The sequence below is a fragment of the Acanthaster planci genome, linkage group LG14 (assembly GCF_054643075.1).
Source record: "Acanthaster planci isolate LZ-2023a linkage group LG14, COTS_SCS, whole genome shotgun sequence".
In the NCBI taxonomy this organism is placed as follows: Eukaryota; Metazoa; Echinodermata; class Asteroidea; order Valvatida; family Acanthasteridae; genus Acanthaster; species Acanthaster planci.
The window spans coordinates 14587556-14599053 of NC_141790.1; the positions used below are offsets into that span (position 1 = coordinate 14587556).

Below are 11498 nucleotides of genomic sequence, written 5' to 3' on the forward strand. Positions count from 1 at the left end.
TATAAAGCCATTACTCTTTGCACCCAGGCCTTTTCTTTTGCACCTAAGCCCTTACTCTTTGCCCCTAGGCCCTTACTCTTTACACCTAGGCCCTTACTCTTTACACCTAGGCCCACCTATAAAGCCATTACTCTTTGCACCTAGGCCCTTACTCTTTGCAACTAGGCCCTTACTCTTTGCACCTAGGCCCTTACTCTTTGCCCCTAGGCCCTTACTCTTTGCACCTAGGCCCTTACTCTTTACACCTAGGCCCACCTATAAAGCCATTACTCTTTGCACCAAGGCCTTTTCTTTTGCACCTAAGCCCTTACTCTTTGCACCTAGGCCCTTACTCTTTACACCTAGGCCCTTACTCTTTACACCTAGGCCCTTACTCTTTACACCTAGGCCCTTACTCTTTACACCTAGGCCCTTACTCTTTACACCTAGGCCCTTACTCTTTACACCTAGGCCCACCTGTAAAGCCATTACTCTTTGCCCCTAGGCCTTTTCTTTTGCACCTCAGCCCTTACTCTTTGCCCCTAGGCCCTTACTCTTTACACCAAGGCCCTTACTCTTTGCACCTAGGCCCTTACTCTTTGCCCCTAAGCCCTTACTCTTTGCCCCTAGGCCCTTACTCTTTACACCAAGGCCCTTACTCTTTGCACCTAGGCCCTTACTCTTTAGCCAGCTGTACGTTGCTTGGGTCAGCTCCCACAGGGATTCCATGCTTGTGCAGGGCCTGGATCACCTGCTCCCTCATCTCCTTGTTGTAGGCATCAAAGTCAAAGACGTTATTGACTACGCTGGCTAGGCCTTCCTGGGGAAATTTCTGGAAAGGGGTGGATTGAAGGAAGACTATTTTATTTCCGCCAGTTTCCTTAAACTAGCAGTACGCCACTAAAAAGCCTAGGTTTAAGTGGTAAGTAAACTGTGCAAGGCTTACTTAAAAAATGATGGTTGACAAATTTTCTTGCTCAGTGAAAATCAGCCATGAACCATTCACAATCAATAAATATTACAAGGTTTATTCCCTGGTGGCCTGTTTCTGCCAAGCACCAATTTCCTAAGCTCAGTAAATTTCTTCACCTGCTGAGCTCATTTCTACTAGGGTTCCCACAGAAATCTAACAAAAAAATCTTATGATTTTTCCAGGACTTTCCAGCAGGAAAACTGTTCTACGAGATGCTAACCTGGAGATGCTTGACCATGTTGACCACCTCCCTGGTGGAGTAGGGATATGTGATGAGCCCCTGGTCGGCCATCTCACGCAGCTCACTGAAGGCTGACACTAGCTTGCGCAGCATGGGCTCGGGAACGTCCGGCCCATAGCGTCGCAGCATGGTCATCTCCGACTCCACGCTTGGGTTGTCCACAGCATGGCAGCTGAATATATCACCTGTGAGGTGGGAGGCAATGTTTGGAGATGAACTAATTCATTTCACAGAGCTGTCCAACTTATGTACCGGTTTCTGAACGCTTATCAGCATGGGCAGAATGCTACTCAAAGGCAGAGCAGAACTTTTTTTTCACCTCAAGGTCCTCATATATTTTGTATCTTATTGCTAGGTTAAATAACATTTTCATGCAATCTACTAACAGTCGAACCTCATTAATAAGAGGTCCTTCAGACTTGGCAGATTACCTTGTTATAACAGGAACCTTATATTATCAGGAATGAAAACAATAAAAAACAAAGGATTGGGACGTAACAAATTCAAGCTCTCATTAACGAGGTTCGACTGAAAAGTATTCCCACATTTTGCAACTTGTGTACAGGATTTACTCATCACACAAAGAATCCACTTCTTGTCTCAGAAAGAGTTCTTTTGACAAAAATTCACACACTGTGGGAAGCCTCGACAAGATTTGCCCAGTTCAATTCCCTCCCCCCCCAGCCTTGTATCTTGGCCAATTCTTGTGAGAGGGAGGAAAAAAATACTCACCTAGAGCTCCAAAAAAGTCATTTCCCAGGAAGGGAAAGCCGGGCCGGTTGGCCAGCACGATCATCCTGAAGTCAGGATGGGTGACGATGGTGTTGTCAGAAGAGGATGCTAGGACTCCCTCTGCTGTTGAGAAAATTAAATCGGGTTGAGATCAAGCTGTTTTTAGAGACCCATTTCACTGCCAGGACATGTTTCAAGAGTGTGGGGGGCTCAACTTGCTGTAAGCTACACAAACCAGCAGCTATCGTTAATTTGAAAAGCCCTAACAGGTTGCTTATTTCACAAAGTAGAAACTGGTGACCGACGGGTCACCACTGGGCCAATTCCAGCTACGATCTCTTGTCGACTACTCATCAATTTGTCCTAACCTGTACACAAAATATATCCTGGCTACCAAGCAAAATAGGCCAGTGACGGAAAACTTGTTATGATTTAAACATGCTCATTATAGATGACTGTATATTTTTGTCAACTCAGGGTCAGAGATCTTGACGTAGACAGGCACAGAGAGGTTACAGCACCTACCAGCGACAATCTTCCGTCCGTCAGCAAGCACCATCTCCCCACTCTCTACCAGCGACTTCAAGATGCAAGTCACATTGGTGGGAGCCTTGTCAGCTTCATCAATGATCAAGACTTGGCCCTCCTTCACCGCTCGAACCTGGCAATTACAGGGGGTAGGGAAACAGTTCCAAAACTAAGAGAAATGCAGTCATATTTCACTTTGTTCAGCATTTCAAATTACAGCGCCATGCTGGCTGACTCAACAAACTCCAAACCTCCAATTGGTCAGGTAGCCTTTTGCATTTCAGAGTCAACGCACAATTGGGGTAAAGTATCCTGCCTGAGGACAAATGTACTCTGGTACCGGGCTCGGCTCAAATCCAGAGCGGAGAAGCTATGAAATTATCACCAAGTCTGAAACATCTAACCATCTTCTTAGAAATCCAAAAGGCTCTTTCGGCGTCTTTTTTCTGTAATGTCGGGGCTGTGAGGCACTAGAAATGTTCCATATTCTTGGAGACCTGCTTACTTTCAGACCATTGAGGCAACCTTCAAGTTCCACCTCTAATTCCTTACGGGAGACCCGATTTCACTGAGAGACAGAAATAAAGTAAAACTTCCGGTCACTCCACTTACCAATGGTGAATCTTCGTAAATAATGATTCCGTCTTGGACATTTGGCTGCAGGGTCAAGGACTGTACCGTTGTATCTCTGGAAAAGGATGAAAGACATTCAGATGTAAAAACTGAGAGTCCAGTTACAGAACACTGACAGTTCTTGTGTCTTTGGAGTAGTTGCAAAAATCCACACAACGTAGGAATGGCTGTATTGGTACCCACCTATGCAGTTGGATGTACTGCCGTGGTTTATTGAGCAGGTGCAGGAAACGATCCACAATCTTGTTCTTGCCAACGCCTTGGTTACCGACTAGCAACAGATGCTCTCCCAGGATAAAGTCTTTCAGCATGGCTTCCATGACGTTCAGATGCTGTGGCACAAAAATATGGTTTTAAAAGAAGATTCAGTTATTTAAATCCACTAAGTCGTGAACTTCGTAGCTTACAAGTTATTGTGAGTTACAGACAGGTGGAACAATGCATTTGGAAGTTTTTATTTCGGCGTTTCTTCACTGGTAACCAATTGCATACCTGTACATTGTCATAAAACAAGGTGTCGGGTACCATCATCATGTTGTCGGGGTTGAAGACTGCCATCTCCGTGTCACCGATTCGTAGTTTACCGTTCTTGACCTCGCCTGCATATCAAAGAGTGTCAAAGGTCAAAGTTGAAGGTCAACACAGCAACATCCTATCTGCATATGTACAATAACAAATGGAGGTTTCAAAGAATACAACTTGAAAAAAATTAATAAATAAAATAAAATAGAGTAAAATTGGGAGCAATGATCAATTCCAAGTAAGACCAGTGTTCTCAAATTCTTACAGGACAGAGCGCGCTCAATGTTCACATCTTCAGTCGTTAGTTGGGGTTCTATGCCGTTATCCTTCAGAGCCTTGTCTAAAGCTTGCCGAGCAAGCGTTGGTAGAAATCTAGACAGAAACAATGAAAACTATTCACAGAGGGGGTAACTGCAAAAGCACAGAATCCAGTAACAGCTTCACATGAGAAATGACTAACATCTTCAATTTCAAAATTACATTAGATATTTTTCTTTTGAAATTCACAATTTGAATTAAAAAAAACCCAGAATTACTATAATTTGGGGTAGACTGGACAAAGTGTTTTGGGGCGACTTCTACACACTATTCCTGTAAATCTGAAGCTGGTATTCATCAATCAATGTGGATTAAATAACTTTATGAAAACGCCCCAAGGCCGGAAATCTTCCATGAGGGTCGCTATGGGCCTTGTTTTGCCAGGTTACTCACCTGGATAAACACGCCTTGTTGATGGCCTCGTGTAAGCCTTCATCGGGGTAACTAGACATTCGTCGAGCAATCCGGAGCAAGTTACGAGTCGAAAGAGAAGAGGATAATGACTGGAGCTAAGGGGGAAAAAAAAAACCAGGAGTATAAATCTTACATTTACCAAGCCTTAGCTGTGGCCCCCAAGCAGTGTTAGTTGCATGGAATCTTCTCAGAAAGATTAAGAGTTCAATGACGATGAATCAACTTACTGTTGTGTCTCCGGAGTTCCTCAGCAAGTGCGTCAGCTTCAGCAAAGGTTCCAGCACAGCCACGTTGGTGTTAGGGACCTAGAAACCACAAGCAAATCATTGGCTGCATTTTCTGTCAGTTTCTGGAAGAGGTACTTTTTATCAGATTTTGATGGGAATTATATGAGGCTTTGGGTGTGCATATTTGTATGCAGTGACGCCGTGTACTTATATGGAGATCGTGGAATTCTCACAAGCCAACCAGAGTCTAGTCTTCTGTGTCAAGTTCGGTGTTCGATTCTACGGTTTATGGTTTGAGCAAACCCCGTGAAAAACAAAACCCTTGTGGTTTCTGGTAGGACTTTTTTGGAATGGTTGTTTCTCTATGATCAGTAATAACTGCAATGGGCATGTTGCCCCTTAGTCTTGGAATAATCTTTGCCTTAGTTCAACAAGCAGCGACAGATTTTTCAACGAGGACATCTTGAGAGTCAGAATATCTTTCTAAATACGGCAAGCTGGAGATGTAAAAATGCTTTTTAGAGGCTAAAACATCATGTTGGTGGTATGTGCACATTTAGGGGACTGTCCCAACGTCCTCAAGGCTCATGACCCTGTAAAGTTCAGAGGTCAGCAAATCTCTGCCTCACCATGCCCCGTATGACGTCCATCTCTTCTGCTAAGGACAGAGGTCGTAGGTCGTGGTACAGGAAGAGGGTCAACAGCTCCGGGTTGAGCCACTGCTGTGTGCTACTGCCGATGACCGGGGGCTCAGCCAAGGCGATGATGCGGAAAGATGGATGGATCGGGAAGATGGACCTAGGACAGAGAGGTGATTCAAGAAGCCGTGATGTAACTTGTTGTGTGCGTGAAAACTGTGTTTGGCTCAATTTCTGAACCTGTCTCAGCCATCGGGATTAGCATCTTAGTGACAAGTGTTCATTCCAACCTCCTCAAGCATTTGAAACTTTCTGCTGAAACCGATGGCCGAGAAATCTTCAAATATTTTGCAGAGATTTGTTTTCAATAATTCTTTACTGGCAAGCCTTTAACAGCAGTATGGCACTTTTACGCATTCTTAAATACCCCACCAATTCATCAACGCAGAAAAAAGCAGTAGTCTATTTTTTTACAAAATCATTCCAAAGTCAAAAACAAATACTTATTAGGAACTTATTACTCAAAGCAAAGTTTCCGGAATGCCACTCACTTTTCCTTCATCTGTGCATCAGTCAGTCCCGACTGGTCTCTGAGCGCCTGGAAACGATCGTTTCTCAGTAGTCTGGTGCCGTCAAACAAGCTGATCTCACGGTCATGGACCAACCTGTTAAATACCACAGACAAGGATGCAACACAGCCATTCATTTGAAATACACCGATCTGTATGTGGTTTAGCTTGCTTAAACCAAAAATCGGGTATCTACTCTAATTTGGAATTTTGAACTTGAGGTAAATGTGAAAGTGTTCCCTACCAGGCATTTCAGTCCCAGGTGAAAGTATTGGTTTTGATGGTTTTTAGGTTCACTGTTACGGCCCATACCTGTGTAACACAGCCAGCGTGCTAGGATTGACCCTGTGCAGACCGTCCAGCACGGCAATACTGCCCTCTAGTGCTGCAGTAATGAGAGGCGCCAGACGCCAGGTTGTGTCCCCGTTGGGTAGCGTCCCTCGCTGCTGCAAGAGGTCACGCGAGGTCATATCCTAAAAACAAACATTCGGAAATAACAAAAATTGTAATTGAAACAGTGCAGTCATATCATTCCACAGAGGCACTCCTGTTACAAGTAAAGGCATTCTGGTAGAGGGTTCATTGAGTTTTAACCTTACCAAAACCTGTCCAAATCCTTCATAACCATCCATTTAAAGGATTTAGAAGGAGTTTGTAGGATTGAGGAAGATACAAGCCTACTCCCTTGTAAAGTATGTAGATTTCATGCCCCTTGAAATTTAAAATTCAAAGAATAAGTCACTCTTTCCTGCACACTGGAGAACTTGGGAGGATTCAGGAAGGTTTGTGCAAAACTGATTTGGGGGTTACCAAAATATGAAAGAGAGAACTGTTTCACAAAGTAATGCACGAACAATACTGTTATTGTTTGTCAACCTGGTAAAGCATGACCGGCTCCATCTTGTAGCCCATGATGTCAGCAAACTTCCTGGTCAGAACACTCTTTCCACAGCCCTGAGTAAAAAATAAGGTTGACACATGACAAAACATGAAAGGTTAAGTCTGCCCAAACCTAAAGAACCTGGGAGTTGTTACTCATTTCTGAAGAGGTAGAGTGACTGGGTGGAAGGGGGGGCAGGTGGGGGTGAGTGGACGGCTTGTGACCAACATTGCCACACTGTGAGAATACCTGGGGCGTCAATTTGGTACAGTGGTAAATGCTTCAGTTTCTATCTGTGACCTGGGTTCGAATCCCACTTTATGCATCGTATGGACTGGCTATCCCAGCTCCTATGTCCTTCTGTGGGATTTGCAAAGAAAACCTGGGATTTTTCCTCCCACCTCATGAAGTAACCACCAAATCCCTGTATGAGTTTCTCCAGGCTTGTGAGCTGCAATGCCTTCGGTACTCTGACGGGAAATCCCACCATTTCACTACAGGAAAGAAGTGAAATTAAAAATGAACTGTGGGTTCAGAGCCTGTATGCGTCTCACCTTGGGGCCGATGATGCAGAAGTCTTGCACGGAGTGAGAGAGAAGCAAGTCTGCAAGGACGCCCTCGTGTGACAGAGTGTTGATAAAGCGTTGGTGCTCGTGGTGGGGCCTAGGTTCTGTGGTACCTGCCGGGACCTGTATAAAAAGGCCACGAAATGTTCAAAATACTTTTCACTTCATCTGATTAAAACAACCAACCAAAAAAATCCAAGAGATGAAACAACTACTGGCAATCCACATATTCTGTTCCCTTTCCAAAAATGAAATGACCTTCAGAGTACATGTAATGGATTTTTTTCCTTCAAACTCAAGGTTACCTCAACTTGGAAGCTTTCACCCTTGCTTCCTATGGTAGCCACTGCCATGGGCGCATCATTGTGACGGGTCGGTTGGACTGTGACTGCTCTCTGATTGGGCAAATTCCCGTGCTTGTCTTCCAGCAATTCAAATCTCTGTCAACAGGAGGAAGCTACATATTCAGTCACCCGTCAGTTTATGAAGTTCAAGTACTTTGGGAGAACCAGGACTGAAATGCATGTTGGCAAACAGGGAAGGGACTTCAAACGGTCGGTATTTCTGGAATTTACCTTCAAAGCGTCGAGGACGACAGTTCTGGACTCCTTGGGTAGAAAGACTGCGTGAGGGTACAGCTGATAGAGGAGTTTCTGGGCTGAAATATTGGGCACTGAATTCTACAGAGGAAATATCAAAGTTGGACAAAACTCTACTTGTTAATACACGTGATTCCTCCAGTCATGGAGGTGCACACTAAAGAGAAGAACCTTCTTTCAAAACCTGGGATTCATCTTCCAACATATGAGCCCGGGAGCCTGAACCCTGAAGCCGGAACTAAAAACAAAGCCCTGTTTTGTGAAATCCCTGGTTAATATCATCTTGAACACAAGAGAAAACAAAAAGTCAAGCACTCACCATGATCTGGACGATGCTTGCTAGGTTGTCGATCGGAAAGTCTGGGAGACTGAGAGTGGCCAACTCGGAATGGCGGAGAGCCGTGGCAAAGGACAAAATCTGAGACACTCTAAACACACAAAGCACAAACCAACGAAGAGCAAATAAATTTGTCACTGATTTGGGTAAAAACAACCAAAATGTCTGCGAAACTTAGGCACAAACAAGGCTACATGCTTATAAGGTTCCAAACCAAAGAAAAAACATTTTTTGACTCACTTTTCAGAAGCAAGCCTAGATCCCAGGGCATTCAGAAGTTCCAAGTGATCCTGAAAATCAGAGGAGAAAAGTTTACGAATAATTTAAAATATACTCATAGTTGATGTGATTTAGGGCCTGAATTAGCCATTTTTTATGTTACTTTTTACCTTGAAAGGCAGGGGGTTGATGTCACGAGCCTGAAAACGAGAGCGAAGGGGAGGATCCAAGGGGTTGCCACGGTAACGGGGGACCGGGAGTCCCAGGGCAATGACGCGGAAATCCTCACTGACCCTGATTAGCTTCCAGGCGTCCAACTCCTCCTGAGAATGGTCCTTTGGTAAAAAAAAAAAAGTAATACAGAAAAATTGTGATTACAAAGCAAGTTTGAAAACAAGATCCAACAGCTTCCTTTTTGAAAAATGTAAAACCAAAGATGGCAGATTTTCTCTCAAGTTCACATGACAGGCTTTTCTCTTGTTTTTTTTCCCATTTTTACCGCAGAACTAAAATCTATATTTTCCCAAGCAAGAAATAAAATCTCTCAGGAACGGCAATCACTACCACTTTCTGTCTTTGGAATCTCTTCAAAATTAGATACAAAGGAAGTCAGTCTCAAAGTCCCCCACCAAAAAAAAAGACAGGTGAGGATGCTGAACACATTTTCTTTTTCTCTTGCCAAATTTAATGCATCATCAGTTCTGGCAACCGATGAATAAAGACGTCAATAAGAACATTTAAAGACTAGTAAGAAAAGAAAACTTGTTACCTTGAGCAGTTTGTCGTATCTGTCTGCTGCCACCAGGAAGTGGCCATCCTCCAGCTGCATCTCCCTGTTCTCCAGGAGGTTGTTCAAGACTGGAAGGACATTCCTCTCGGCCTTCTCCACACCCTCAATAACCAGGATGCGACCATGGGTGGCTGCTCGTACAGCGCACTGCCAAGGCCACCGCAAAACCAAAACAAGAGAATGAAACTCCGCAGTTATTCATTTGAGAACTTGATGAAGTTGTGCCAGGGCTATCGATTTCACACGGTCATTTGACATACCTGATCAATGTAGAAGGCCGTTCCATCCTTGATTTCTCGCCGCTGTTTCAGATCGGACTCGGTCGTGTCTCTCGTGAGGGCTAGGTATTCCACTTCACGTTTTGTCAGTTCCTATGCCAACATCACAAGTTAAGATTCAGCTTCCAACAGAACCGTAAGTCTTTCATTCTCAAAAGACAACATATGCTGGGTCTTAGACGACGCCCACAGCTCTCATTTACAAGTAATTGACAGTGACTTGACACTTTTCATCCTTCAGACTGCATTTTGTGGCACGGCTAGGAAGTCACACACAACAGCCATAACAGGTTTGCTCTGAGAAGGTTTGAGTCAGGGGCAACAGAATACACTCACCAAATACTGCATTGCGATAGCTCTACGCAACGGGCCAGGCGGTCCAATCAAAAACACGTCTTGGCCAAGTGCATCCTGGGAAGACAATAACCATCACCGTTCATGCCAATCAAAACGTATCAAAATAGGGACATCTATAGGAAAACCACTGAAAACATCTCCAGCAAGTATTAGAAGGAGAAGTATCATTTGAAAATGAACTAAAGAGAGAAAAATATGGAAAAAACATTACTACGCCCTCTGACAGAAGCACGCCCCTCCCCCATCCCCACCCCCTTTTTTCAGCCGTACCTTCTGCATTATCCATCGCAGATGCCGAATCACAGACTGGGGCAGGTTGTCAGACACTACAAAGGACAAACCAATGCACAGTTGTTGATAGTCAGTGCCAATGGAAACAATAACCTCAACAAGAAGAAATACCAAACGAGGTATTTTTTTTTAAGCTATAAACTGAACAGAAAATTCATCTGAACTGGAACTACCCACCTTTAAGTTTAACTTTACATTCACCAATGGTCCTGGGACAACCTTACAATACATTCATCCTATGACGTCAATCTTCACTCAATCTCAGTTCAGACTCAAATTTTCTGGTGTCACATATTTCTTCCCATCTCTTTTTCCAAACCTTGGCCTTGAATGCGAGAGCATAAATCAGTTTTAAACCCTGCAAAAGATGGTTACAAGGGTAAAACCCCACTGTAACTCACAGTGTTTGATGGGGACCAGTTCAGGGTTAGCTGGTGTCTTCAAAGTCCGACTCACATCACCAATGGAAACTCTGCCATCTACAATTCAAAGGAATCCATTTATTATGATTAAGAGCAATTTTTGAATTTAAATCTCACACCTGTAGAAGTTATATTTTTGTAGCAATTATGTTTTTAAAACAATTCTGGATTTGACTTAATGTTTTACGGTTTGAATTATGCATATTACATTCAAATCTCAATATACATGTACCAGTATATTATTACTTGTAATCTCACCATGAAAAAAGCAACTGCTTCTTTTAAATTATTGTTCTATATAAGACCCCAATAAACCTGTTCGGCGTTCACAATGCATTATGGGTTTGAATGAAAAACAAGCAATGTATTTTATGCACAACCCTATGGAAAAAGTGTACCTGCAAAACGTGTTATCTGTTTCCATTTTATTACATAAGGGTCTTTTCCTACAATATCAACCAGACAAAATGACATTTCTAGGATTTATCAAGTCAAATTAATTTGTTGATCAAGTAAGTTCAATTACTCCTACTTCTAAATAAACGACAGCCTAGATAGTATTCCAGATGTATCAATACATGGCTCAACTGACTAATTCCTAAGTAGGCCTAGGCCTACATGCTGAACCTTTCACTTGGTTTGGATATGGTGTAAACTGACCAACTCACCTGACGAGTAGCTGGCGCAGAGAAGGGGCGAGATTCTAGCAGTCCCACCGGACGGCGATGAGGCCAACACGCCGCCAAGATGCCGCAAGCGACGGAGTGATTTCTCCGCGCTCATACTGGCAATTCTGAGGCCCAGCATGAATCCTGAAGTCTTCTCGGTGTCACCTATGACACAGTTTTACCATATCTGTATTTTATGTTTGCATTGAAAAGTGCGTTATCACAAAAAATACAGTTGAAACCGACATGCACTTCAACCCGTACAGTACCGTTTCAGCAGGGTTATGTGATGGCCCGTACTATACTCGACTCGTACT

General features: G+C 43.6%; 1 protein-coding gene across 2 annotated transcripts in view; it reads right to left on the bottom strand.

Annotated features, from left to right (window-relative positions):
• vwa8 (von Willebrand factor A domain containing 8) overlaps positions 1–11483 on the bottom strand; it is a 22433-nt gene extending 10950 nt beyond the window's left edge. Inside the window, exons 1-26 of one of the 2 annotated variants that reach the window (XM_087145721.1) lie at positions 11182–11483; positions 10493–10570; positions 10071–10126; positions 9780–9854; positions 9426–9536; positions 9145–9312; positions 8546–8710; positions 8397–8446; positions 8139–8247; positions 7796–7900; positions 7526–7660; positions 7209–7343; positions 6651–6728; positions 6087–6247; positions 5757–5870; positions 5197–5365; positions 4568–4645; positions 4320–4435; positions 3874–3980; positions 3579–3685; positions 3270–3418; positions 3066–3141; positions 2451–2586; positions 1926–2045; positions 1173–1378; positions 660–811 (exon numbers count right to left, since the gene is read on the bottom strand). In XM_087145721.1, the coding sequence (XP_087001847.1) occupies positions 660–811; positions 1173–1378; positions 1926–2045; positions 2451–2586; positions 3066–3141; positions 3270–3418; positions 3579–3685; positions 3874–3980; positions 4320–4435; positions 4568–4645; positions 5197–5365; positions 5757–5870; positions 6087–6247; positions 6651–6728; positions 7209–7343; positions 7526–7660; positions 7796–7900; positions 8139–8247; positions 8397–8446; positions 8546–8710; positions 9145–9312; positions 9426–9536; positions 9780–9854; positions 10071–10126; positions 10493–10570; positions 11182–11320 (3095 nt within the window). In that variant the 5' untranslated portion in view covers positions 11321–11483. Of the gene's footprint in view, positions 1–659; positions 812–1172; positions 1379–1925; positions 2049–2450; positions 2587–3065; positions 3142–3269; positions 3419–3578; positions 3686–3873; positions 3981–4319; positions 4436–4567; positions 4646–5196; positions 5366–5756; positions 5871–6086; positions 6248–6650; positions 6729–7208; positions 7344–7525; positions 7661–7795; positions 7901–8138; positions 8248–8396; positions 8447–8545; positions 8711–9144; positions 9313–9425; positions 9537–9779; positions 9855–10070; positions 10127–10492; positions 10571–11181 lie in introns of both variants that reach the window. The other variant, XM_022232323.2, reaches the window with a different exon arrangement.
• Between the last annotated feature and the right edge of the window lie 15 nt (positions 11484–11498).